Here is a 25998-nt window from a genome sequence, read left to right as displayed (position 1 = left end):
TCTGCCCATGAGTTATTGCTGGCATTTCAACTTATATCAATATACCGACTGTCAACATGATGTAAATATATATATGCTTGATACTCTTTACCCTTGTATAGTACATTCTATGGATCTGGATGATTACTGCCTTTGCATGTAGTTCACTTTGTAAAACATTTTTGTGGTTCTAGCAGATCTCTTTGGCTCCGTGTTATCAACTTGAGCTCCATTTGTCTTCCTTGTTTTACAAGTGGCTGGTGTCGTCAAAGGTGCCATTGATTTGGGTGTAGGTTCCTTTCGACACATCTTCCTCAACTGGACAGAATCTTCCTGCTCTGAATCAGATTGGTCGGTTCGATTTCGCCTTCCAATTGATTTAGATTTTGAAAACAGTGAATGGACGTCTTCATTCCCTCCATTACCCTTGCCACTTGACTGGTGTTCCATCCTTCCAGTTGACTTCCCAGTCAGCTTGCCGGTTGGTTTTTTAACTGGAACTCTGGCCTTTGCTGTCGCTGGAATGGCGGGCTCCATCCTTCTGGTCAGCTTTTCAACTGGAACCTTGGTCTTGGCAGTCATTCGACCAGGTCTGGTGCCATCACCAGCATCTTCCTCACCTTCCTCACCTTTCTTCCCCTCACTACCTGACTCCTGCTCCACTTTTTTTTTGCGGTCGGCTTGCCAGTTGGTTTGTGTGACTCGTGTTCCTTCCTTCCGGTTGTTTTTTTAACCAAAACCCTGGTGTTTGCTGTCGCCAGACTGGATCTCGTGCCATAGTCAGCACCTTCATCACCATCCTCCCCCTCACTACTTGACTCCTGCTTCACCCATCCGGTCAGCTTCCTGGTCGGTTTTTGTGAGCGGTGTTCTGTCCTTCTGGCCGGCTTTTTACCCGGAACCTTGGTCTTTGCAGTAGCTAGACCAGATCTCATGCCATCCATAGCACCTTCATCATGATCTTCCTCCTCAGTGCTCAAGTCTTGTTCCACCTGCCCAGAGGTCCTCTTCACTGGTTCTCTCATCTCCTTGTTGTGGTCTTGCCAGCCTTTGAATTCAAATGTTGATGGAACTGTGTCCTTTTGTCTTTGATGCCAGAACTCTAACAATCTGTCGGCTTCATGCAACTGAAGCTTTGACAGGTCCTTGATCTTTACACCAGCAGGTAAAAACTTGGGCTCAATAAAATCATCCTGAGCCTCCCTTACTGCAGACCAAGGAACAGAAGCCTTCGGCTTTTGACTGCAAAACCCTGCAAAATACATAGTTGCTTGATTACATCTTCAGATATTTAATTCATGAGACGTACTGTAGTGTCTTGTGAGGAATGTGCGATGAGAGACTTTTTTCTCTAGGCTGAGGTCCTTGATATCTGGCATGACCGGAAGCCCATAGGCATCCACCTCCAAGACAAATTCCTCCTTTTTTCTCCTGTGCTTTCCGCTCTCCTTCCCCCCCATATCTTTATTGTCATCCTCATCATTCTGATCGACTGCTGGTATCACAACATGGTGTAAGTACTTGACCAGATCAATCAACATCACACATAACAGAAGCTCACTGAATTCTTCCCTGACATAGGCATTTACATCCAATAATGACTCGGAGACCGATTTCAATAGTGTTGACAGTGATTAGAGTAGTGATGATGGTGATCAGAGTAGTGATGGCAGTGATCAGGGTAGTCACAGTGATGATGATGATGATAAGGTGGGCACACTAGACCACTGTTGGGAACTGCGCTATCGGAGTAGTGATAATGGTGATAAGATGGGCGCACGAGACCACCACTGGGAACTGCGCTGCCCCCAACCATCGAGGCTGCAAAACAAGCATTAGTGGATCTCCAAAAACTGCTCAAACCCAAGAGGAAGGATATGACAGGCTATCTAGACCCTAAACTCAATCCTGTCCTTGAAGAACGCCTTCAGTCAATGAAGGACTTCCTTGTCCTATTTACTGACCTCGATAACACTTTAAACTGGGGCAAGGCAGCTCTGCAAACTGCCGGTCGACTTGAAAGAGGCAAATATCTTGCACACTGCCTCTGTCATTGGACAAAGGCATATATCCAAGATCGGAAAAATTTACCTCTACACCAGCAAAACCACGCAATCTTGCGCATTGAAGATGAGGAACTAGCAGCTGAAATCAAGTTGCACCTGCAGAGTTTGGGGAAATATATCCGTGCACTGGATATTGTACACTATCTTGATGATCTCATTGTGCGGAATTGCCATGGTTTCAAGAAATCAGTCTCTGTAAAGACTGCTCAGCGGTGGCTTTGGAAATTGGATTATCAGTGGAAAAAGGAGAAGAGGGGGCAGTATGTTGATGGTCATGAATGTGAAGATATCTCCATTATCGTCAAAATGTATTTCTGCCTGCATGGGGAAGCATTGAGTCATATCTACGAACATGGAAACAGGATGATCTCACCTGTGAAGACTCTCCCCTCCCTCCCAGAATCTACTACCCGCCGTATTGTTGTTTGGTTCCACAATGAATCAACATTCTATGCAAATGATTGCCACAAAGTTCGATGGGAGCATGTCGAGGAAGATGCTCTACCCCAGCCAAAAGGGGAAGGCACTTCACTGATGGTTGCACACTTTGTCTCAGCAGATTATGGCTTCCTTCAGTCTCCAGACAGAAAAGAAAGTGCACAATTCTTTTTCCAGGCAGGAAAATCGCGTGATGGATATTATTCTAACAATGAAATTCTAAAGCATGCTGGCTGTGCAATGAATATCCTCAAAAAATACTATCAAAATGAAGACCATATGTTGGTCTTTGATAATGCCACAACAGTGAAATGTGCTGATGATGCACTATCTGCTTGACATATGCCAAAAAAACCATCAAAAACATGGGGTGTAGATGTGACCATAACCGACGACAATGGAAAGCCAGTTTTGCGCCCTGATGGCAAACCAGCAAAAAAGAAGATTCCGATGGCTCCTGGATGTCTTCGTAACAGTACTCCACATCCACTCTATTTCCCTGAAGGCCACCCACAAGCGGGGTGGTTCAAAGGGATGGAACAAATCTTGCAAGAACAAGGATATGACACAAAGGGTCTTCTTGCGGAGTGCAAAGGATTCAAATGCAAGGCAGGCCAAAAGGATTGCTGTTGTCATCAATCCTTTTCAACGAGCCTGATTTGTCAATGTCAAGTCCCTTTTGGAAGTTACATGTCATGCACAAGGCTTCTCGGTGATCTTTTTGCCAAAATTTCATTGTGAACTATATTTTATTGAGATGTGTTGGGGATTTGCAAAGAGGGTTTATTGGCTCAATCCCTCCTCTTCAAAAGAGGCAAATCTCGAGCGAAATGTAGTGGCTGCGCTGGATTCAATACCAGTGTCAACCATGCATCAGTGAGTGGTTTTTTGTGCCTGGATTCTTCATTGGTCTTATTTGTTCTTTCCTTGAACAGATTTGCTATGTGATCTGGAGATTTATTGGTGCTTATAAGCATGGCCTTAACGGAGCCCAAGCAGCATGGGCTGTGAAGAAGTATCAAGGACATCGGATCCTTCCTGAAGGCTTAATGGCCTCTAATTTGAGGTAATATGTTATACATGATCTATATACAATATATAGTATCATACAGTATCTGCTACATACCATCATCTTGTCTACTTACTGCACTGCTCTCCTAATTGTGACTCCGCACAGTGTTTGCCGCTCCAGCATCACCATCTCATAAGCATGTCACACTGTGGTCACATCATGTGATATTCGTCGAATTCGCAAGTCCTCTACCTTACGTGGCGATTTCCTCGATGCACATATGTGTCCGCTCTTTTTAGTATCGAGGCTCACCGGTACGCCACCTACGTGCCAACAATCTACCATTATTCCCATCACCTTTCAACTTCCTTACAAGATTGACCTGCTAGCCTGTTCAGGCGGATCATGCAGCGCCACCTGTAGTGGATATTCCTCTCCCAGGGGATCAGTCAAGTTCTCTCGGTTGATTTGTATCACTCTGATATCTCTCAGCGTAATTCTGTGGTGGGCGCATCCAGCAATAATCGCAGCTCCCTGAATACTTAAATCATCCTCCACCGAGTAAGCATACGCATGCAACTGGTTAAAGTTGTTATTCATTTTGGTTCTTATTCCTCGGCCCAGGGCATTTGCTTTCGATATGAACTTATAGTCGGTTCTGTCATCACATCCTCAATTCTTGTATCACTGACGCGCAGGCCAACTATACATCTCGTGCCTTCCATCAGAATAATGGAAAGCGCTGGTGCCGCTTCAGACTGACTTCGGACTGTCATTTCGTTGAGCAGATTCTGGTCCTCGGCGCTGGCAGTGTGCAGGTAGAGGCTCCCCAGTCAGTATATTTTCCCAGATATCAGTGTTTGTGCGAAAATTTATGCTGTCCAGGTCAAGTCCAGGTGGTCTTTTGAAGCCAATCGAGTGCAGGTTGATGCTGACATTAAAAGTCATGTCCGAATTTTTGTGCATCTCCAGGGTGACTCGATCAGGAATATGTCAAAGACGTCCTGTGAGCATAGCGAACGTTTTTTCCCCTTCACATTGAACTAATTGGTGATAGTTAATGTCACGCATCTCAAGAACATCAACCAACCACTACATCTTCTGATAGAGAATGAGATATTCAGGCTTACGGTCTGGGCTAACCCTAGCGAAATGAGGCAGAGACCCCCATGGTTCGATCGAGCGCAATATGCTTGAGGTAAGCACCTTTTTGGTTCAGAGAATGTTGATTCATGTATTCCAATAGTCGACTTGGCCTGGCGTAGTCCAAACAGCGTGGGAAGTAGACCTAGCCTTAGCGGTCTATCTAACAGAACAATTCAAAAGCCCAGTAGCTCACGCCGAGGTGCAGAATCTGGTTCGGTCCATCCCTGACAGGGTAGTCGATACTCCCAAAGCTCTAATATTTTTAATCTGGGATTCCTTCCGAGGTGGACAGAGACGAGAGTTGAAGGTGATTTCTGTTCTGAGGTGTTACGCTTCGAGAGTTTACGTTTTTGTCAGTATATCATCGTTTGGGCGCCCGTCACTCCTGTGATCGCTGTTACTTTCTTCAAGCGACGACACGGCAACGATCCACTCTTACTACAATACGCCCATCGAGCCCTGAAGCAGCATCCTGTCGACCTGACGTTCTTTTTCGTTCCGCAAGTGGTCCAGGCCCTTCCCTTTGATAACCTTGGTGTGTATTTGGAACCTCCTGTTGTTATTGTTGCTGAATGTATACTTTAGGATATAACGCGCAGTTCATCTTCGAAACCGCAAGGTGTCTCAATTCTTTTGCCACCATATCATACGGAACATTAAGGCCAATTGCTTCTGATGCAGCCGAGATCGTGAGTTTGATGCATGTTTTCGTCTCTGCTCCACTAAAGCGAGATTAAGAAGGCCCTATGAAACCTGCGCTAGATCGGATGACTGATATGGTGGTGGATTCGCTGTCTGGTGATGCCCGTGCCTTTTACGATCGGGAATTTGGATTCTTCAAAAAGGTGACCTCGATCTCTGGGAAACTGGAGCCCTTCATCGAAAAGTCGAAACCCGAGAAAAAGGTGAGACCCTCGCAATTTGTCCCAGGATATGATTTGACGTGTCTTTGCAGGCAAAGATCGACGAAGAGATGGCCAAAATAGTTGTCGATGTTGGAGTCTACCTTCCCAGTAACCCAGACGGTAGCGTCATTGACATTGATAAGAAGTTCGGTCAACCGCTTCAAAGCCATGCTAAGGTATGCAGATCACTCTTTGCCCCTATTTTTTGCTGAATACAATTTTACCGAAGGCGCCGTTCATGACTGCTTTTAAAGTAAGGAAGGAGCGAATCATTATTGATTCCGACCCAGAGTCTTTTGGACGGCGCACTCGAGAAACGTGAGGAATATGATGTTTGGCAACAGGCCATCTTCAAAGTTGGCGACGACTGCCGACAAGATGTGTTGGCCTTACAAATCATCGTCAAAAACATCTTCACCAGCATTGGGTTGACCCTCTATCTTCTCCCTTACAGGGATACCGCAACTGCCGCTGGAGTGAGTACCTTTTATTTTTCGTTTACACTGGACCACGCTCATATACATCATAGTGTGGTGTCATTGACGTGGTGCCAAATGCTACATCTCGAGATGAGATGGGAAGAGCCACAGTAAACGACCTGCTTGACTTCTTTATTTCAAAATATGGCGGAGAAGAGACCGTTGCATTCCAGCATGCCCACCTCGATTTCACCCAGTCCATGGCCACGTTACATCCTGCAAATCAAGGATCGTCACAATGGGAATATCATGGTTGATGGCGAAGGGCATATCGTACATATCGGTAAGTTTTACCTGTGCAGCCGAACTCGAGTCACTGGCTCTCAGTGGCTCAGCTTATCGGTCAACCGATCTATTCTTCCCTCTTGCATCCCCACATCATTTATCATTCGAAACGTAGACTTTGAAGTAACTGAATATGAGGTTACAAAAAAGATTGTGGAAGTCTTGCATGCGTGCCCTGGTCTTTTTGTATCAGATGCTGATGCCGCGACGCAGCAGTGTCTCATCAATGTCATCATAGCTCAGATTGGCCTGTAGCATTTCAGATCGAGGCCCTTTTCCAAAATGGTGTTGCAAACACGCGTCTAAGTCTGAAAGTCGTATCAGTTGCGCATTCAATAGCGGGGTACACGAGGATCCGAGGTAGGTTGTAGCCGACAGTACTTGTAATAACTCAATTTCCAATAATCCCTTTAGTGTGTTTGTGCATGCGAATCACCAGTCAATTGCAAATAATGAAACCCCGACACTCTTTTCTACGTCCAACTTGAATCCCATCCACCCATATTCTCATTTCTTCCTTTCCTCATCATCGTTCCCAACGTCCATACCGTTCGTTGTCATCGGGTGGCATATCTCGTGGCACACTCCACACAGCCGTCAATCGTGCGTTCATCTTTTAGTTCCATTACAATCTGGTCTAGAACGTCTACCTTGGATATGCACTTCGACGAAGCCTGGTGTCCAGTCTGTGACAGGCAAATCAGGCCTAAGATCCTCCCACAACCTCAAGAACCCACACCGGTCCCCACGCCATCGCCAGTATCATCATCTCGTGAGTCTTGTCAACAACTGTCACCTTTCACTCCCACAACCAACTCACTAAATATCTCTTTCTAGCGTCAAAAAATCAACAGAGTGATTCTACTGCCCGCACTTCCCGAATAAAAATTGGGGCCGGTCGTACGAAGAATGGCCGTTTGCAGGGCACAGGTTGGGTCAAGCCTAATGGTGCAATAAAGCGATATGACTCAGCCGCAACGGCACACAAGGGTCGTGCCTCCCCATCCCAGCCTCAACAACCCGTCGCACCTGTCAAGCACCGTACCATCATTGATCAGGGCCCAATCCCTCTTTACTGTTCGGATGAGTGTCGTCTCCAAGACTTGGCAAAACGCGATGGCGTTTACCCACTCAATCACCACCCTGATCGCTCATCGCCTCCTCTTCCTCGCGTCCCTTATAATTCTTTCGAGGGCCGATATTGCGAATCAGAAGACGAGTCCACCAGCGCTTCCGGATCATCCTTTGATTCAGGTTTTACCTCTTCCTCACCATTGGTCACTGTCTCTCGCAGTATGGCTACACTTGCTGCCCTGTACAACTTCCCACCCTTGCCTTCTGTGCCACCAATGTTGTCACCGGCAGATAGCACGTCCTCGTCCTCGCCCGAGTATCGCAACGATTATCAGGGCGGCACAATGATGGCAAGCAAGCGTATCCAGGAGATATTATGCCAGCCACACGCCAAGCCTTCATCGTTTTACAGCCGACCGCCTCAACTTAGGAAACCAGTTCCTGGTTGGACCGACGGCGGTAGTGAGTGGCGTCAATCAGTCTATGGCGGATACTCCACACGCTCGGACAATGCATCTGGTGGGTCCGAGAAAGCCCAGACCTCATTTGCAGCAACGTCACGTCGCCGTGTTCAGTGGACTTCGGCACTTTCCCAGTCAAACTCATCTAGTGCTCTTGCCGCGCAGTGTCCTACCTCCAGCCTGCCTCCTCCTCGGTCGGGTCAGTCGGACAGCGAAGAGTTGTATATCAAATATTCCCTTCCTCTTTCTCGCAGACATGAGTTGCGTATGTCACTTTTCCCCCACTCGGCGTCTTCCTCTGCACAATCACCTCCGCTGTCTTCTACCTCCACATCTTCGTCCTGTCGACGTCGTCGTGAAGTCCCTCTACTCAAACGAGGCGCAGAGGGTCGTTTACTCGTTCCCGACGTCGTGCTCACTCGAAATAACTCGAGTATGGGGTTTATTATCCCAGCGTCTTGCAAAACCTTTGAGGCGGCATCCCAGCAAAGTTAGCCAAGACAGCATCTTGAGCGACACTACATCCGAATCGCTTAGTCCCTCATCCCGACCTGCACCACAAAGTATGTTCTGCCTTTGACGATTGTTTAATTGTGTGACTAATTGTATCTTCAGCTCGCACGTGGCCATACGATAATATCAAGACTTACCCTGTGATGATGCCTCCTGCAAAGAAGGAGAAACGTATCGAGCATAGCATGGTTGATGGCGAGGTTGAGGAGGTCGAAGTCGAGGTCGAAGTGGTTCAACCGTTGAAGCGCCTCTTCCTGTTCCCTGGCAAGGACACAACTTTTGTGGGACGATCCTAAATGACGCGCACAACCACCTCCTTCTTGGTCCTGTCTATTTCTCGAGCATTCCGTTATACCCTGTATTTGCACGGTCGCGGATCGACGACGGTCATACCGCCACGTTCACGACGCATACCCATTACTTTATCGATTGTTTACCGGCATCTCATCGCATCATGACCGCACGCAATTCACAACATTCTCACTTAACAATCGCGTCGTCGACTCTGCTGAATCGTGCCACCGCTCCCACCCTGCCTAATACCGCGCATCCATATCAAAAGTTGAATAATGATTTGTACCATACCATTTTATTGTGTATATACCTATCCTGCTTTTTTTTCTTCTGGGCCTGTACACAGTGTAACATCAGATTTGCACATTTACTGTACGCATTATTCTACGACATGGGATTGATTGGTTTTTTGTCTTTCAGTCGAGTTTTGTGGTTGGTGTTCATTCTCGGGCTAGCTTATGTAATTGCTTTACGTTGGCTTCGCCTGTGGATACATCAAAGAGCGCCTCATGGGGCTATCTCCAATCGATTCCTACAACGCTGTGGTGTCACGCGATCCTGATGAGAGAAGGAATCTGCTGTATAGCATATATGAACTCATTTAAACAGAAATCATGCCCAAGGATACATCTACCCGTGCCCAGCACTCGGAGAAATCTCGTTTGACCGCGCTAGCAAGATTTCGTTCAGTGATGGGACAAATACTAGGCACAGCTGAACCCCTTCCTTTAGCATCCTTGAACGCCATGAGGCGCCATTTTCCAACGCAAGAGGACAATTTCGACGTGGCGCTTGTCATAAACAGCATAGGCCCCCTCCTCAGCGGCACCACCAACCCAGATTCCCCAATCTGACCCCTCCACGCATCATTCCATGATCTCTTGACGGACAAATCATCCAGTGGCGAGTTTTTCATTGACCTGTCAAAGGCACAACATGACCTTGCGTTCGCGTCACTTCGAGTAAGGGAACACGGTCTTCGCTTCAATATGTCATCTTGAGTCGTCGTATCTGCCTAATAGCAAAGATCCCGAGCTGCGAGAACAAGTTCAAAATGTATCCCCTCACATCTGTCATATTCCTCTCAATTTTGGACATTGCACGTACGAATCGCAGTGTTCGACGAGGAGCTCTCTAAAGAAGTGAAATTATTTTTCGACCACAAGCGGCTGTTTTTCTGGTTCGAGTCACTCGCTCTGATCAATGCGCTCAGCGGTGCAGTTCCTGCCCTCTCACTTATTCCCCAGTGGCTGAAGGTGGCTACATTATTTCTGAGTGCCAGATACAGCGCTCACGCGCAAGCAATCACAGAACCATCCTGAATTCAAATATGTCTCATCGACTGCAATGGACGTACAGAGATTCATTCAAATCTTCGGCGGCATCATTTTGCACAGCACACCGCATCTGCATGTATCAGCTCAAGGTTATCGCCACCCAGGCTTATCATCGGCTGATCGAAGAAGTTGGTCTTCCCATCCCAAAATACCAGCCCACGTACACCACTAATGGTCCACCTGGCAAGAAGGGTCAGAACCAGAATCACTATGGAGTGCCTGGTCTGCCTTCAGGCTACCCTTCGAATGATCAGGGTTTGGCTTCGATGATGGCATCTGACATGGCAAAGGCTATGTGCCAACACTTCATGGACGCTCGCTTGATCAAAAACGCCGCTGGTCTTGGTAGCAATCTGTTCAAAGATCGCGGTACTTATGTCCTCACGCCCGAGGGTCTCCATGTCCTGGAACGATTCGTATCCAAGAACGGCATGAATTCCGACCATCTGCAACCTGTATTCGCCTCTCAGCCAATATGCATTACGACGTCATGCACACAGCTCTCGATCGACATCGCGCAGAGTCCAGAACTTACACCCTCGAACTCGTCGAATGTCTCCTGATCCACTTTCACTATTTAAATCTCAGCAAGGCAGATAGTGAGGAAATTTGGGCAATTCGCGCCGAATTAGTTAGCATGGGCCTAGCAATGGGCCTCCACCGCGACCCACCTAGGTGGAGGATTAACAAGGAGCTTGCAGAGAGAATGCGTTGGGCATGGTGGCATATCATATTAATCGAACGGTACGTCCCATCCTTTCTCTTACGTACATGCCTAATTCTTCCTAGCATTCATGTTTGGTCGTCCTCTTGCCGTAGCTTCCCACCACTTTGGCACCCAACTTCCCTCCGTTTCCTTATCTGCAGCTGCAGCTTCGTCCGCTCCGGGAACTCTTTCTGGATATAGAACCGAGACACCATCTCCTGACCTATGGTCTCATAGCCAGCTCAGAGCAACTTCTAATCTTGCCATCACCGCGCCATTGATGCTGGGTGATTCATTGCAGCCTAGAGCTGTAACTCCAAGCTCCCTCCGTTCGTCTCTTCGGCCAGGGGAGGAAGACGAAGAAGACGACCCATTCGATCCAATCGCGCCAAAGACATCATCCAACTCCTTCCATCCAATCACAATCACCGACTTTGACCGTACCTCAACCTCAGCCGATGATCCGCTTGCACAAGCTTACTACCAGCATGGCTATGATTATGACCCGCAGTTCGATGGGTCGGTCGATGACGTGGAGGGAACAGGGCACTTCACAGATGGGATGACACCTCTCGATGTGCTCAGTTCAGTGTTTGGATCCACCCTTGCGCCATCTGCGCTTGAAGATGCACTTTCTCAGAATGGCTATGATTTCAATGGTGCTATGGCATGGCTTTTTGATCGCGCTCTGCCTTCTCCACCTCGCCACAGCTAACCTCATATGCAGTCCATGGGAGGACGAGTGACATTAGTAGCTAGGGATGGAAGTGCCGGGGTAGTGCATGGAGGACGCGGAGGCTTCCAGCCCGCCCGAGGTTCTACCTCATGACCGCGCTCTTCCGTCGGTTTGTTGGTCGTCAGCCCAACTACCCCACGCAGCTCTCGACCAATCCGTCAGCCTCCTCGACCCCAACCGCGACCCCCCACTCAACGGGCACGTCCAAGGGTCGGATTCGCGTCAAGCCCATATCTGCCCGTGGTCTTAATGTCACCTCCGTACGACCGACCTTATGTCGTCGTTCAATTCGAGCAGAACGAGTTCGTGAGTCGCGATCCCACAGACGAAATGGACGAAGAGGTCACCAATGCCACGTTCCGACTCATTGTCCTTGGATTCATGCTGGCGAACAAGTGGCTTGACGACCATATCTTCTCCAACAAGACATGGTAAGCACTTCATTAACGGACCGTGTCTGGTCAAAATGACTAATAATTTCCCTCCAGGCACACTATCTGCAAACTTTCCGTCCAGTCGCTAAACAAGCTCGAGTTCTAAGTTTCTTCTGGCGCCAATGATGGAACTCGTCGTTCAAGGACTGCTTCTGTAGTGCCCTCCATTGTAGACAAGACTCGTCCCCCTATGATGGCCTTGCCACCACCACCTCGCCAGCTGCCTCCGTCTAGCACCAAGGCACCACCCCCTTTCATCCCAGACCGGAGAATTGCTACTACGTCCTCGACATCAGACGTGTCGCCACCTCGCCCATCCTCTCTGCCATTCAAGGAGAAGTCACTCGGATCCATCCCTCCTTCGCGAAAATCTTGAATGGCTCGGTTTGGTGTCTAACTAGGCCAAGTTCTCTGATTCAGGTTGAAGGCGAGATGTCAACTTTGAAAGGCACTGTCAACTCCATGGTGGACCAGCTGAGCGCCTTCGCATCCAAAGTCACTCGTGTCGCGCTGGAAGTCGGAACGCAAGGTATATTGTGTAGTCAGGCTCGCGTAGAAGGTGTGCAGGGTACCTGGGCTGACTTGACACTCAATGTGAACGTGAGTTATATAAATAGTGTTCTGCTCTCGTCGCTGATATGTCGCGGGGCAGAAAATGGCTAGTAATCTGACCGACCAAGTACGATCGATCTCAGAGGTCACAAAAGCTGTTGCCTTGGGCGATCTAGGCAAAGTCGTCAACGTCGATGTGCAGGGAGAAATGCTAGATTTGAAGATGACTGTCAATTCTATGGTTGCCCAATTGTCTACTCTTGCCAACGAAGTCACTCGTGTGTCTTTGGAAGTCGGTATAGAAGGTATCTTATGTGGGCAAGCGTATGTCCCCGATGTGCTGGGCATGTAGAAGGTAGGGCGCAAAGATGCAAAAAGATATCATGTTTGACGTTCGCTACAGGTTCTTACAGATAATGTTAACCTCATGGCCATGAATTGGACCAGCCAGGCTGGTGGTGACTTGACGAAGAAGATTGAAGTCGACTTGCGTGGCCAAATTAAGGAGTTGAAGGAGACCGTCGATGGCATGACCGAAAGCTTGAGTCTCTTCGCCGATGAAGTCACTCGTGTCGCAACAGAGGTCGGTACAGAAGGACGATTGGGAGGTCAGGCTCTGCGTCTCCTGTGAGCGAAACCTTGTAATCGAGTACGGGCAAGGTTTCTTTGCAAGTTTTCAAAGGCGAGGCGTCTCATTGCCAGCGTGCTCTCTCACTGATGCTAGCAGAAATTAAAGATGGGTTCTCTGGTCAAGCTGAATGTCAGTTCATCCGCGCTGGGCACACGGACGAGACTTTGGTGCTACCGAGACGTTAGGACTTAGCAGCGAAGAACTTGAAGAGCAACGAGGTTCAAAATGTGAGTGCGGCTATTGGCCTTGGACGCTGCCTCGCACATATGTACCCTAATACGCCCCCTCTGCATGGCAGCCGCGCATCGCACCCTGCGCCCTTCTATTCATCGCATTTACTTCTCCTCGCTTCTCACCTCACAGTCACATCAGTAAAAGTACACGTTACTTAATCAACTTGGCTGACTTTGCTAGAAATTGTTTACTCTCTCCTGCATCATCCACTTGGGATATCTTATTCTTTTTTAGTGCAAACCACAACAAAATATGTATATTAGAATAGCTGAACAATTTTTTTGTGAACATGTTAAAGTTGAAATTTTGACTAAGTAGATTGACTTAGCCAAAGTCACTTAAGTGGGTTTTAAGTCTGTTTAAGGCAGCTTAAGTAACATGTATTTTTACTGATGCATGGCCACCCTAAAGCCACCAAGGCGTCAAAGCTGTTCTCCTTTTCCCACGTAACGGCGGGTGGCAAAACATTGTTCGCTTGTTTATTGCCTTCACTTTGGATGCCTCGTGGGAAGTACAAGTAGGGCACCCTTAAATGAAAGTGCGAGACTCTCGATGGTGTTGGTATGCCAAGCTCCTACAATTTCCAATGTTGACATGTCAAATTCAGAGATCGTCCAGACGACGTCAGTCATACATGCAGTCAAGATGTTTTGCTTTTGTCTGTCCAGAACGCTGGCACAACTGTCCTATCCTTACGTCCAACTTTTCCTTTTGAACATCCCGAGCCTCATGAGGTATGTCCCGTACATTCGCTCAATGTCCAGAAAGTAGGATATGGATTGAAGTAATTCTCCGCGACCATCGATGATGCCAGAATCGATTTCATTGCGGCCGCCTTCGTTGGTATAGAAGCCATAGCTACATCTCCGCGACCAACGCAGCTCTGTAGCCAAGTACACAAAAAGTATTTGTTGGATTGGTTAGAAGGACTGGTGGTGAGCTCTCCTCGTGTTATGTAGGCACGACACTGATTGAAGACTCCCAACTCGCTCGAGAGCAGGTTACCTCCTGGGGCTGGTCATCAGTTCATCCGCGCTCGAACTTTAGTGAGAATTGATGTTATCGAGAGGTTAACAATGATACTCAACTACGATTCAACTCACCTGATGGGAACATCACTACGTCTGTGACAGAATGGTGTCCCTTGGTGGCAGATCATTGGGATAGAGGGGGCAGAAGCCGATTTTTCACCTCCACATAATTCTACTGACATTTTTTTTGTTCAGAACTCAGAGCTCATTGCATCGCATTCGTCAATGTCTTCCCTTTGTGGTGATCTCAAGAGTGGTACGTTCACAATTATGGGCGCTATACTTGACCTACAAGAGAAAGTGGTGAAGCAGGTTTGTGACCAGGCCGGCGTACGCTTTTAGAGATATTGACTTATGTGCTTGCAGTGGCTACAGGCGATGATTCCCATTGAGGACATTTTCATGTTATCGATTGACTCGAAACTCGATTACGCACTTTGAAGAAGATCTGCCTTACTGGATATAGCCGTGTCCTTGCGTATGAAGAGGTCAAGATCCCTGCTGATACATCAGATCGCATGTTGAAGGTTAAGAAAATAATCGGCATTCTGCTAGTTAAACACCTCAGTCGCTCCTCGGGCCGTGTCTTGTCTTTCTGATCCGATCATTTAGTGTCTTCTTCTTGATCCGAAAGATGCGGTTCCTTTGCACAGGTTTCCGCTGAACAAGGTCTCTTTCGTACCAAATAACGAGTCTCTTCTCGGTATTCTAGTCAGAATTAAAAGGGTCATTCACACATGGCTATTGTCTCTCGTTCTAGCGTCGAGAAAGCTGCTTCAGTCAAGAAGGTCGCCAAGCGTTCCCTCAAATACATACAATGTAAGTCTACACATAATCCAGTCTATTGTCTATCGGAAAACTATGATGAATTGGGATGCGAGTTGGGGGCAAAATAGGGAGGCGAGATGAGATGTTCTTAAGTATGTGAAACAATGAGGTGATTGTGTTACAGGAGGACGTCCGTCATTCTTTGGTCCACGGAGATGTGATGTTGAATGTGAGGAACTAGGAGTTCAAGCCAAGAAGACAACAACGCGAGTGCGAGGAGCACTCACAAACGTTACGACCCCTCACCGCTCTCCATCCTCCACCGAGGAATCGGCACCTTCAACCGTACTCCGTCCCGTGCCCCGTGTGGACTAGAAGAAGGCCTGTCATGTTAAATTTAATGAAGACCGTCGTGCATGTCGCCTGTCATGCAAGCTAGAATGTAGCTCGTCATGCAAGATATAATGCGACCCGTCTTGCAGGATAGGATGTTGCCCATCGAGAGGAGAACGTCCACCATCGCAAGGAGAATGTCTCTCTTCCAACGCACCCCCGTCTCCCATCGAAACTCAAACGCAATCCAGATCCCAGCCCATCAAGTTGACCAGACCGTCACCTTTCCCTGTCGCACTCCAGATCCAGCAGCCTCCTCATAACTCGGCAAACCCACTAAACCCGGCAGTGGAGGGACACATCCCTGAAACGACACGCGATATTCGGGTGCTGCATTCGCGTGCACATTTTCACCATCTAGAACATCACTTGCATTCCCTTCTCGAACACCTCCCACACTCGCTTCAACCCCATCCACGCCATCCAACTCCTCCCCATCCATCCACCACCACCGCTCTAATTTGCCTCCGTAAATCCCCTCACCCAAATCGTGCTCTCCGCGATCTCAGCGGGAGGTGTATGAGGGCTATGCAGCGAGTGCACACCTCTGAAATAATGCGTCTGTGCTCCACTTCCGCTGTCGCTAAACGCAGCACGCGGACGTGAATATCCTCCCGTATTCGAGGTCAATCCTGGTGGGTATTCAAGTGGTTGGGGTGGCGACACCAGATTCCCGAATGATCGTGAATGGGGATGGGCTCCTCCACCTCCACCCATACTCACACCACCAGATCCAGCAGTGACAAATACCCTTCCATGCCCAGACACCCCTTACGAACCACTGACGTTCGTCATTCCAAACCCGTGTCCACTGGTCATCCCGCAAGACTCAAATGACTCCCGCTTTTTGAGCCCCCAGTAAGCCACCCAGAAGGAAGCGGCTTCATTGTGACCATCAGCAAAGTGCCTTGTGTACGGGATGCAGGCGGTGAGTGACATATTCGTACGAAGGCTTCGCACCGCCCACCATGGTCAGAATCATCTTTCGATTGGTGCACAGCATGCTTACATGACAATTTCTTAGAGCAGCAAAGCACCGGCAGCCGAGGAGACCAAGAACTCGGCAATTGAAATTGACAACGTAAAATCGTTCATTGCAGGAGGTTTGGGAGGATTTTCGGCTATCCTTGTGGGTGAGAAGGCTTGACTTGCGCATCCTGACTCACATTGACCCGTTTTTGGGGCATCCTTTTGACCTGGCCAAGACGCGGCTACAGGCTGCGGCTCTTGGCGCATATACTGGTGCAATTGATGTTGTCAGGAAAACGTTATCTCGAGATGGTGTCACTGGGTGAGTGGCTGCGTCCATGCTCGGGCCTGCTCTCAATCGTCAATCAATAGTGTGTATCGTGGAATGGTACCTCCACTCCTGGGTGTCACTCCAATCTTCGCAGTGTCCTTCTGGGTAACAGTGCACATATCCAAATTACCTGCTGTGACTGCTACCTTCAGGCGTGTGATGCATCCAAGAGTTTGATACTCGCACTCGCACCCAAGCGTACATCCGAAAAACTTTCTACGGCAGAACTTGCCGCTGCCGGTTTCATGTCTGCCGTACCAATGGCACTCATCACTGCACCTGTTGAGCGAGCGAAGGTTCTGCTGCAGTTGCAAGGTCGAGGAGGTTCAGAACCCCAATACAAAGGTGTCTTTGATGTTATGAAGCACCTTTACAGGGAGGGTGGTATACGGAGCATCTTCCGAGAACTGGTACAACTATCGCTCGTGACGGACCAGGTAGTGCCGTGTAAGTTTACATTTGACATTCGAGAACACTGAACAGAACTGGTGCCCTTCAGTCACTTTGCGGCGTATGAAGTTACCAAGAAGGCCCTGATGCCGCTGGATCATCAGCAGGAGACCTCAACCTAGGCGCCATCATGTTTGCAGTCGGAACTGCAGGTGTCGCAATGTGGTCAATAGCTATACCCCCAGATGTGAGGCCTCATGAACCGTAACCTTCCCAGCATTGTATTCACGTTGCTTCGACAGGTTTTGAAATCTCGCATGCAATCTGCACCTTCTGGCACATATTCGCAACTGCCGGTGTTGCAGGAGGCGCCGGCTCCTCCTCGACCAACGGGCCGGCGTCTGGAGCCGGATCTTCTAGACTGGGAGTTAGTATGTCTTCAACGCTGTAGACATCATCTCACCTTGAATTGGTGAAGGGTGGTGCTGCATATGCATCTCGAATATGTACGCTGTGCATAGCACGTAGCAGCACTCCCAAGCAAAGTACCACCAGTAGTGACCAGTGATGCCTGATTGCATGACCGACGGGAACATATATATACAGAAGCCCCAATTGACGTTGGCTGCGCAACATTGCTGGGGTGTAGATAGGGCCCAAACCAAAGTTCTCTCGTCTCAGTAAGCAGAGAGTTACATCAAAGCCAAAGCCATGTTCAGAACTTCAGATAAATAACGATGAACTTCACCAGCTTTCCCTCATATTGCAGCCAACAACTATGACCTTGATTCGCCGATCAGAGGAACCCTGATGTAGGCTACGCGGTATCAACCTGAATGCTCTCACCTGTCTGCGTGACCTGCTGCACGACTTCACCCACAGCCGAACCACTACCGCATTTTTTTTCACTAGTGAGAACCTCCAGCACGCTCGCTAGGCCCGCCTTCCACGTGATAAGACACCTCCCATTGCTCTCGCTTAAACATGCATGCTGACGAACGGCAAACATGTAGAGATTGGGTGGTCTGCGAGAGCTTTGCTGAAAGCAGACTGGTACGAATCCCTATTCAAAGATTATTATAAATGACAGCATGCCAAGAGGACGTACCATCGATCGCCCACTTCTCTACTTCACTCAATTCAATCTGCAGGATCTACACGACCTCTGAATATGGCAGGTCATGCCCGACGTGTGCAAAATCCAGCAACGCAGATTACAGAGGACGGATCTTCCGCTCAAGCTGTGCTCGGTCGAGTTCTGCAGGTCCGTGAATGGTTAAAATATGTGGCATCAATCATAATGAACCGACTTACCATATTTTTCGAGAACAGCGGCCATGAATGTAATTCTGGTAGACCACTGTTCAAAAACACCTGCAAAAGCGAGAAAGGCTCATGATCTTTTGCTGATACAACAGCGTCCAACTTGAACAATGGATCAAAGTCGAATAAGCTGGGCAAGCGCAATGCTAAGGCTATGGCATCGACCGCCTCGGATTGACTTTCAGGCGAAGAGGATGGCAATGAGGAAATGGAAGAAAGCGTGTGATGATAAGCAATTTCCCTGTATAAGTCAAATGTCAACTACAACCGTCATCAGTCAAATGGAATAATCCGTACGGCTGGCTAAATTGCCTGAATGCATCAACAACGGACTTGAGGGATTGACTGCACTCTTCCACAGAGATATTCCATTCTTTCAACCACTGCTCGACATCTCTTCTGGATAGACGCAAAGTCTCGAGCTCTCCATTGTTGGCGGCGACTTTTGATAGCGTGGTGTGAATAGGTAGGCAGAGGGCTGAAAGACGAGGAGTAGCATTGAGATACTGTTTAAGAACGGATCACACAGCCTGCATAAATGTGCTCAAAATGTAGTACTCACACGTGGCACTTCACTGATGGATGCTCGGAAGATGATGAAGTGAGAATATCCAGTAGCGAAGAGACGTGATGTTGAATTTCCGGTGAATTGGTCGGCCATGCCATAGTGTTAGAAGGTGAGACGAGTCGGAGAAGAGAGGGTTGAAGTCACCCTCGGTTTCTGTACTTCAAAATCAGATCTAATTCGCTGAAGAAAATGCTGAGGATCCCCGGACGCATCTTGTTCTCAACCATTGCCCAAGCTAATATTCTAAGCCGGGGTGGACGGGTCATGCTAGGATGGCACGCGGGTGTGCGCCACGGCGGCAGAGTGTGCCCCATCGGCACCTTCGTCATAGCAAGCCTTGGATAGAACGTCCCCTTACCCCGGGCCTGACCAAGACGCATAGTAGCAAGTTTACATAATAAGGTTTCCGAAGTAACTTTCAAACTAGAATCAATTGCGAGATGACTGATGCTGATCAGCCTGGTCACATTTTCAGATACATCCAAGGCATTTACAGCTTACCGGTCTACAGTAGTCGACGTTGATAATCAGTCGGCATCTCATCCACGCAAAACCCCACGTTTGGACGCCGACTCTGACTCTGACTCTGGTTCTGCATCCAGGTCGCGCGATAGTGTCAAAGGCGAGAATGTCGACAGAGGTGGCCCAGTAAGGATTCAAGTCCATGGTTTTGCAGGTTTGCATTCCATTTTGTTCTTGAGGTGTGGTGCTCATGTTAGGATGGTGGGCATTGTAGGCGGTGTCGTCGGATCTGCGTTGAACAAGGTTTCTGATAACTTGTTTGTGCGATTATTTCGCAGCATCAGGGCATTCTTGGAGAAAGGATCCAATGAGTTGAGAGTACAACGTATGAGGGTGTCTACACCGCATGCCGGGGCGTTATGTGTGTTGCTGGGGGGGGGGGGGGGGGGGCGAGGGCTTGTATGAGATGTTGAAAGCCGAAATCCATAGATGCGTCAATCGGCTGGCTGAAGAGCTTGAGAAAGGAGGGTGTAGAGCGGATCGGACATTTCGTCGAGACGTGTGCATGGTTCGAGGGACAAGTGGTGAGTGACATACAATCAGTTTTGGGATTCGCCAAGTTATTGATTCACGGATTCATGTCAAGGCACTGCTGGAATAACTCCTTACCCACCTCGATCGTGATTATGTGCTCAAGAATCCTAGTCTTCCTTCTATTCAGTGAGTTTTCCTTCATGAGAACTCTTTGCACGTGCTGACGCTCAGAACTTCAGCGACCTCGCATTCACTCGTTTCAGAGAGCGCATAGTTAGCTATTTTATCGTGGAAAAGCTTCAGAAAGGCATCTCCACATGGGGTCACATGGGAAAGGAACGAAGAGTACGTTCTTCGATGTTCATTCCATTCGTCTGCCTATACACAACATTCACCCATCAACCAGGCAGGTACACATCCACCGCCCCTTCCTTAAAGAGCTCGTTTCCCACCTCATCACACACCACGTTTACGATGCCATCTTCGAGCGACACTTCGTCGAGCAGACTCGGGAGTACTTCTCAAAAGAATCGTATCAGATGGTCGAGGTTGAGAAAGCCAAGGCGAAGGTATTCCTTGCGCACTGCAACCAGCGGACGAATGAGGAGCAGGGTAGAGCAAGGGATGTGATGCTTGATGGTACGAGCGCGCTTGTAAAGGATGCTGCTATTCGGGCGCTGTTTGAGGTGAGGCTAGAGTGGATGGCTAAAGAAGGTTAGTGTGACTGGGTTCATGGAGTCGTCGTGCTGACATTGTGCAGTCTTCATGGAGTGCAAGGGCACTGCTGACCTGAAGAAAGCGTATGCGCTGTTTTCATCGGTAGACCGTGCTTTTCCGGAAGTTCAAGGCTTATGTCCAGGCGGGTGTCTCATCATCTCTTTCCCCAAACCTGCGCTGATATATTCATGCTCTAGAAAACAGTTCAAGATCTCGTGAAAATCATCGGGCGCTAGCGAAGAGATTGTTGCTGGAACGCAGTGCATCTGATGATTTTGAGAAGGCCATGCTCAAGAAACTCAAAGAGAGTATGTGATAGGGTACTTTTTGTTTTTGAAGTCGCATGCTGATCATTGGTGGGCAGAATATGATCCAGAGTTTGGAATGGGAGATCATATGTTTAACGACCTTGCGCTTTCACAAGATATCATGCGGGAGTATCACGCTCGTATCAGGGATGACAGCTCCGCAAAGCAACTCTCTGTCATGGTTTTGCAACGCAGCGTCTGGCCGTTCCTTGCACGAACAAAACACGTGGACTTGCCTTCTTCAGTGAGCGGTACGGTTTCCGGTGTCCGCGTGGGCTCATGACAATGACTAAATGCAAGCAGATCTGAATCATTACACAACTTTTTACAAGATCAAATACCAAGGGCATAAGCTCGATTGGGATCACTCGCTTGGGACAGCTACGGTAAAGGCGCGGTTTGCGGCTGGTCCTAAAGACCTCACAGTCAGCTTATACCAAGATGTCGTGCTGCTTCTCTTGAACAAGGAGACAGATCGGTATAGATACATCCTAGAAGAGACGCGTATGTGCAATTATCGTTTTTCACGATTGTTATGAGATACTGATGTGAGTTCCAAAATAGACGACGGGGAGCTGAAGAGGACGTTGCAGAGTCTGGCATGGGCGAACAAGAAGGTGTTGAAGAAGCGTCCAGTAGGGAAGGACGTGAACGATCACGCCGTCTTTTACTTTAATCCGGAGTTCACCGATCCGTGGGCGAAGGTGCACATCAACTCTATTTAGGCGAAGGAGACGCTAGGTTTCTCTTCTTGCGATGAAGCGCATCTACACCTCTTATTCGGTTGGTTGTCTTGTAGGCCGAGGAAAACCAACGGACTCAATCGCACATCGAGGGAGACCGGAAGCACTATTTGGATGCAGCGATTGTGCGGATTATGAAAGCGAAGGAGCTTTCACATGAGCAATTGAAGAATGAGACGATTGATGCTGTGAAGAGTCACTTTGTGCCGGACGTGAGCATTATTAAGCAATGGATTGACGGGCTTGTCGAGCAGGAGCATCTGACACGGATGAGGAGGACCGCAATTTGTAATATTTACGTAGTGTAGGGACGTATGATGTGTACTGACGACGTGATATAGGTGCATCGTTTGTTGACCACCATGGCTCAACGTTCAACGTTCAACGCTCATGTCTGTCTTTTGAGGGTCATTTAACATCTGCGAGTCACAAGGAAAAACACTTTCCTTTGTTGACAGCGTAGCTCGACATCATACACCAGTGGTTTTCACGGCTGTCACTACCTTCCTTTTTGGATGACGATGAGATGGAACTATTGGCCGAAACGGTATTCAAATATTTCTGGGCGCTATCATATCATGCAATTGGTCCACTGAGACAGGTCTAAATCAGCGGACGGATTCGACCGGACCATCAGCGTTGTCCAACATGGTCCTCAGCAATTCGGATATTTTTCGATGGAGGTTCTCTAGGTAGCAGTAAACTGTTTGCAGACCAGCGAGAAAATGATGGCTTACTGGGTGACGGTCGACCGTTTGGATATCTTCTTCATTTGCGTCTTGCGTTTGTTGTCCCAGTGCTTGAAGTCGGTTTGCCTGTTCCACAGTTACATCAAAACCTACGTGCGCCTGACCTGCTGCTGTTCTGATTCAACGTTAACGTTTAGGGACCGAATGAGATATTCAATTTGTTTTGCCTTAACAATAAGATCATCCTGAACGAGCTTGTTCATGTTTGCTAAAACATTGTTTAATCACCACGACTGCACGCATGCCTATCTTTCTGTTCGGGCGTTTGTAGGCATGCAGACATCCATGATGCTTAGAGGCCTGTATACCGGCAAGATATATAATATAGTTGTCAAGACATGCGTGAATCTATGCCTTAGATCCAGCCATTTCGAAAACATCGACAGAACTGGGGATATAGCATTGAATGCTGGGTGCATAGTATGGGCGAGATCAAAATCCTCACGGTGGCCTATATCATAGTATATGACAATATCGTTAATAAATAAGGCGAGACAACTGTTGTATCCGTAGGATATAATAGCCTTCTGTGAGTACTGAGTATTAGTAGACAGTGACTTCGTTGCAGCCTCTGAAAAAGAAGAAATTGTGAGTGCTGAATTGAAATGGAGGTAAGCACCATGCCTGGATGGTCATTTGGTAGATATCGATGAGTCGGATGTTAACGTTGATCCTGGACAGGAATAAAACACCGAATACACCACAATGATGTTCCTCTGCCGATTAGCTATAGGCTGCATCACCAATTACTATGACCACGGACACTATAATATTTTCGAGATATGGTGTTTGTGCTGAGACTTTACACAATTAACCGCTTGCATGCAGAAGAAGCTTCAATCCAGAAAGTCGGGGATTTAGACACTCAGAGCTCTTGATACTATTGAGATCTGTACGTTTGTTTGTTGTTATTTAATTCTGAAGGCTTTGCACAAACCTGGAAAGTTGAAACCTTTACAAGAAAGAACGACCATGTACAATTGCTACTGCCTCAATGCGCAATTCAAAATTCTGTGGCCCACTCGGTTTTTACGACCAAGCTTGGAAAAATCATGATACACACTGGTCTCATCCAGTGCGCGCACGATGATTTTTTGATAGATGCTAGTAGCTTATCATTTTTACAAGCTCCACTTAGCTACTTGCCGTCCCGATGAGAGGTACGTTACTCCCTTGCTACATGTATTTCTACAAGTTGAATTACGCTGATGTCAAATAATCAGTTTAGCAAGTAGATGAGAGTAATGCAAATTAGAACATCGAGGATGACTGGAATGCGAGCATGTTGGAAGACGCGTATTTGCGCTTATCAACCAATTAGTATTGAGCTCACGATACTACTGCCTCCAAATGAAGCTGGGCTCACACTATGGTCAAGATTTGGGAGCAAACTAGCTTTGCATCAACAGCTGATTCCTAAACGAATGGTGCTGGTTCCGAGTCGCCTCAGTTTACTTCATGTGGTTCTTCAAGATGGGTGGAAAGGGCTGTATTGGTCGATGCAAGGGGCACTGTCCGTGCAGTAGAATTCACTCCTCATCATTTTGGGTTGAAGTTGGTATGTGAATCGTTCGTCTCTGTTGGAGGTTTATGAGAGCTTCTGCATTAAGGTAACTGTCTCTTCTGATAATCATGCTCGCATCCACAAGTGCTTGGGACAATCATTGCTAGCCACATGTCAGTTTCCGAAAAGTTGATGTCTTAATGCTCCATCTGTATTGCTGTGCTAATCGTACTTTGCGACACCAACAAAAACATGTGCAACTCTTAAGCACTCTGGTCGCTCAAGCCCTGCAGCAGTCGCAAAACCCCACCACTCAGGGACGGTCCGGAATAAGGAATCGAGAAGCAGATGGAGGTGGTGTGCATCATGGTGTAAAGATAGATATTAGGGGGAGACCATCACGGCTGGCTTTGGAATATCAGGCGCCATCAAGGTATTGTCACACTGTGCTTTTATGTGTCGCTCACTACACACAGATTGTACAATTCTCTCCCTCTAATCGACCTACGACTTCTTATTTTAGACTCATTTCTTTCGCTTGCAAGCGACGGAGATGCTCCAACACCATTTGCGACCACATCGGTAGCATGGGCGCCTTCGTATGGGCTATAGTATAGCTACTGGAGGTCGCGATGGACATGTCAGGATATGGCGAATTAAGCCTGCGGAGAACCTTATGTCGGAGGACAAGACAGCGATCCTAAATGGTCTGCAGATGCAGTAGCAGATTTCGATCACCACAAGTACGTGCGATACACACTTCTCCATGACTTTCTCACTGATTGGATGCGTGCAGATCGGCGGTTGGCCATGTCGAGTGGAATATCAGGCAATACCATGTACTGCACACTAAATTGGATGAGTGTCGTCACAAATGTCATACTAGGCGGTGAGCTACTCGGCTACAATGCTTCAGTAATATTGTCTTGAGTACATGCCAATTGTGTTATTTAGTGTCCGTAGTGCATGACCTGGGACTCCCTTGAGCTCATGCCTTCCTTCGGCCCCTCACCGGACCCGGATGCTTCATTCATATTTTCAAGGCGATGTACTCACTGTCACATCAGTATGCTCTATAATCATACTCTTTTATCCGCGGTAACCTTATGTTTCGTTCCCAGGTCTGTTTTCCAATGCACTGCACACGAGCTTTCCTCTGCCTCAAATCACCCCATGCCCATGACTTGACAGGTTCATGTTCAGGCGTCATGGTTTGAATGTAGTGCATGAAGAGTCGGAAGATGATTATAGCTTGTCACGGACGCTCACCGTGGAAACGTTGGAGAATTGCAGTACCTGTGAGTCTTTTATCTCCTTTTTATTTCAGAGGTTGTTATGCCTTGTTTTAGGACATTTTGCGTTAGTGTTTCGATTGTCTTCAGAATTATCACTCGACTCAATCGTTTGATGGCTGCTGTCAAAGAGCTTGGTCGGTGAGCAATATCGTATTGATGGTATGAGGATGTCTTTGAAAGCGACAGAAGCTTGAACCGTTGACCGTTCGCATTCTGGAGATTCAGGTTCGCATACACAAGTGTACCGGCCTCTTTGATTTGTCATTTATACACAATAACCATGAAGGCAAAACCATACTCCACAATATTTATGTAGTCCATGTCTTCCAGGGCCGTTAGGTATCCTATACTACAAGAAAGAAAGAGACTGATTTGGGATGAAAATAAAGAATACAGGGCTGCCTGGGTGTATTGTCTGCTACGACGGATATTGCAGACAGCCAAGGAAAGATCATACCAGATCACCGTGATATCCTTCGCACGACAATAAACCCAACAACCTCAACATTACTTGTGCAAATCTCCATCCTATCGAGCACTGGCCACGATGCATGCTTCAAACTTCAGATTCTAAGCCGAAACGCCCAGGAATCCATGGTTCCTACCGATCTGCTTCATCTGAGCAGCGTCC

General features: G+C 47.9%; 13 protein-coding genes across 13 annotated transcripts; 10 read left to right on the top strand and 3 right to left on the bottom strand.

Moving 5' to 3' along the window:
* Window positions 1-789: 789 nt before the first annotated feature.
* F5147DRAFT_777815 (uncharacterized protein) lies at window positions 790-1520 on the bottom strand (the record flags this gene model as incomplete). Its single annotated transcript, XM_041442031.1, has 3 exons — window positions 790-825; window positions 882-1231; window positions 1289-1520. 3 exons carry the CDS (start codon window positions 1518-1520, stop codon window positions 790-792), a joined length of 618 nt encoding a protein of 205 aa, XP_041288709.1.
* A 1413-nt stretch (window positions 1521-2933) lies between these two features.
* On the top strand, window positions 2934-3553 carry F5147DRAFT_583335 (uncharacterized protein; the record flags this gene model as incomplete). Its single annotated transcript, XM_041431716.1, has 3 exons — window positions 2934-3111; window positions 3188-3359; window positions 3439-3553. 3 exons carry the CDS (start codon window positions 2934-2936, stop codon window positions 3551-3553), a joined length of 465 nt encoding a protein of 154 aa, XP_041288708.1.
* A 1131-nt stretch (window positions 3554-4684) lies between these two features.
* F5147DRAFT_777813 (kinase-like domain-containing protein) lies at window positions 4685-6282 on the top strand (the record flags this gene model as incomplete). The annotated part of the gene is made up of 9 exons (XM_041442030.1): window positions 4685-4693; window positions 4742-4948; window positions 4999-5176; window positions 5227-5334; window positions 5383-5546; window positions 5597-5722; window positions 5776-5799; window positions 5837-6022; window positions 6076-6282. 9 exons carry the CDS (start codon window positions 4685-4687, stop codon window positions 6280-6282), a joined length of 1209 nt encoding a protein of 402 aa, XP_041288707.1.
* Window positions 6283-6967: 685 nt separating this feature from the next.
* F5147DRAFT_777812 (uncharacterized protein) lies at window positions 6968-8654 on the top strand (the record flags this gene model as incomplete). Its single annotated transcript, XM_041442029.1, has 4 exons — window positions 6968-7082; window positions 7148-8256; window positions 8300-8408; window positions 8461-8654. 4 exons carry the CDS (start codon window positions 6968-6970, stop codon window positions 8652-8654), a joined length of 1527 nt encoding a protein of 508 aa, XP_041288706.1.
* A 1254-nt stretch (window positions 8655-9908) lies between these two features.
* On the top strand, window positions 9909-10552 carry F5147DRAFT_816218 (uncharacterized protein; the record flags this gene model as incomplete). The annotated part of the gene is made up of 1 exon (XM_041443561.1): window positions 9909-10552. Exon 1 carries the CDS (start codon window positions 9983-9985, stop codon window positions 10550-10552), a length of 570 nt encoding a protein of 189 aa, XP_041288705.1. The 5' UTR covers window positions 9909-9982.
* F5147DRAFT_363789 (uncharacterized protein) lies at window positions 10498-11660 on the top strand. Its single transcript, XM_041429397.1, has 2 exons — window positions 10498-10733; window positions 10779-11660. The coding sequence occupies exon 2, from the start codon at window positions 10784-10786 to the stop codon at window positions 11408-11410; it is 627 nt and encodes a 208-aa protein (XP_041288704.1). The 5' UTR covers window positions 10498-10733; window positions 10779-10783; the 3' UTR covers window positions 11411-11660.
* Window positions 11588-12115, top strand: F5147DRAFT_714517 (uncharacterized protein). Its single transcript, XM_041438477.1, has 2 exons — window positions 11588-11862; window positions 11920-12115. Exons 1-2 carry the CDS (start codon window positions 11681-11683, stop codon window positions 11969-11971), a joined length of 234 nt encoding a protein of 77 aa, XP_041288703.1. The 5' UTR covers window positions 11588-11680; the 3' UTR covers window positions 11972-12115.
* Window positions 12116-12279: 164 nt separating this feature from the next.
* Window positions 12280-13048, top strand: F5147DRAFT_583332 (uncharacterized protein; the record flags this gene model as incomplete). The annotated part of the gene is made up of 3 exons (XM_041431715.1): window positions 12280-12465; window positions 12518-12754; window positions 12821-13048. Coding segments are annotated over 3 exons (651 nt in total), but the record flags the coding sequence as incomplete, so codon positions are not given.
* Window positions 13049-15445: 2397 nt separating this feature from the next.
* Window positions 15446-16191, bottom strand: F5147DRAFT_816208 (uncharacterized protein; the record flags this gene model as incomplete). The annotated part of the gene is made up of 2 exons (XM_041443560.1): window positions 15446-15978; window positions 16020-16191. 2 exons carry the CDS (start codon window positions 16189-16191, stop codon window positions 15677-15679), a joined length of 474 nt encoding a protein of 157 aa, XP_041288701.1. The 3' UTR covers window positions 15446-15676.
* A 251-nt stretch (window positions 16192-16442) lies between these two features.
* Window positions 16443-17732, top strand: F5147DRAFT_656189 (mitochondrial carrier domain-containing protein; the record flags this gene model as incomplete). The annotated part of the gene is given in 8 exon segments (XM_041434073.1): window positions 16443-16445; window positions 16499-16555; window positions 16575-16765; window positions 16816-16879; window positions 16927-17221; window positions 17305-17411; window positions 17467-17595; window positions 17616-17732. 8 exon segments carry the CDS (start codon window positions 16443-16445, stop codon window positions 17730-17732), a joined length of 963 nt encoding a protein of 320 aa, XP_041288700.1.
* A 340-nt stretch (window positions 17733-18072) lies between these two features.
* Window positions 18073-19433, bottom strand: F5147DRAFT_763305 (uncharacterized protein; the record flags this gene model as incomplete). The annotated part of the gene is made up of 5 exons (XM_041440634.1): window positions 19050-19433; window positions 18785-18993; window positions 18479-18728; window positions 18273-18318; window positions 18073-18227 (listed from the first exon to the last, which is right to left on the bottom strand). The coding sequence occupies exons 1-5, from the start codon at window positions 19146-19148 to the stop codon at window positions 18073-18075; spliced, it is 759 nt and encodes a 252-aa protein (XP_041288699.1). The 5' UTR covers window positions 19149-19433.
* Window positions 19434-19502: 69 nt separating this feature from the next.
* Window positions 19503-21801, top strand: F5147DRAFT_777805 (uncharacterized protein; the record flags this gene model as incomplete). The annotated part of the gene is made up of 11 exons (XM_041442028.1): window positions 19503-19731; window positions 19792-19938; window positions 20007-20101; window positions 20215-20237; window positions 20291-20396; window positions 20462-20765; window positions 20812-20914; window positions 20973-21076; window positions 21133-21347; window positions 21409-21580; window positions 21641-21801. 11 exons carry the CDS (start codon window positions 19503-19505, stop codon window positions 21799-21801), a joined length of 1659 nt encoding a protein of 552 aa, XP_041288698.1.
* Window positions 21802-24954: 3153 nt separating this feature from the next.
* On the top strand, window positions 24955-25735 carry F5147DRAFT_714496 (uncharacterized protein). The gene is made up of 3 exons (XM_041438476.1): window positions 24955-25138; window positions 25194-25505; window positions 25557-25735. Exon 2 carries the CDS (start codon window positions 25268-25270, stop codon window positions 25478-25480), a length of 213 nt encoding a protein of 70 aa, XP_041288697.1. The 5' UTR covers window positions 24955-25138; window positions 25194-25267; the 3' UTR covers window positions 25481-25505; window positions 25557-25735.
* The last annotated feature ends 263 nt before the right edge of the window (window positions 25736-25998 follow it).

The sequence above is a fragment of the Suillus discolor genome (genome assembly GCF_016758755.1).
Source record: "Suillus discolor strain FC423 chromosome Unknown F5147scaffold_63, whole genome shotgun sequence".
Lineage (NCBI taxonomy): Eukaryota > Fungi > Basidiomycota > Agaricomycetes > Boletales > Suillaceae > Suillus > Suillus discolor.
The sequence above is the reverse complement of the archived record's forward strand: the minus strand, read 5'-3'. Positions and strand labels throughout refer to the sequence as shown.

What these genes read in the sequence shown, in the direction of transcription:
- F5147DRAFT_363789 (XM_041429397.1), top strand. Translation starts at nt 10,784, where the DNA reads ATGTTTGGTCGTCCTCTTGCCGTAGCTTCCCACCACTTTGGCACCCAA.
- F5147DRAFT_714517 (XM_041438477.1), top strand. Translation starts at nt 11,681, where the DNA reads ATGTCACCTCCGTACGACCGACCTTATGTCGTCGTTCAATTCGAGCAG. An exon ending in ATCTTCTCCAACAAGACATG is followed by an intron (nt 11,863 to 11,919) that starts GTAAGCACTTCA and finishes ATTTCCCTCCAG; the next exon opens with GCACACTATCTGCAAACTTT.
- F5147DRAFT_714496 (XM_041438476.1), top strand. Translation starts at nt 25,268, where the DNA reads ATGTTCAGGCGTCATGGTTTGAATGTAGTGCATGAAGAGTCGGAAGAT.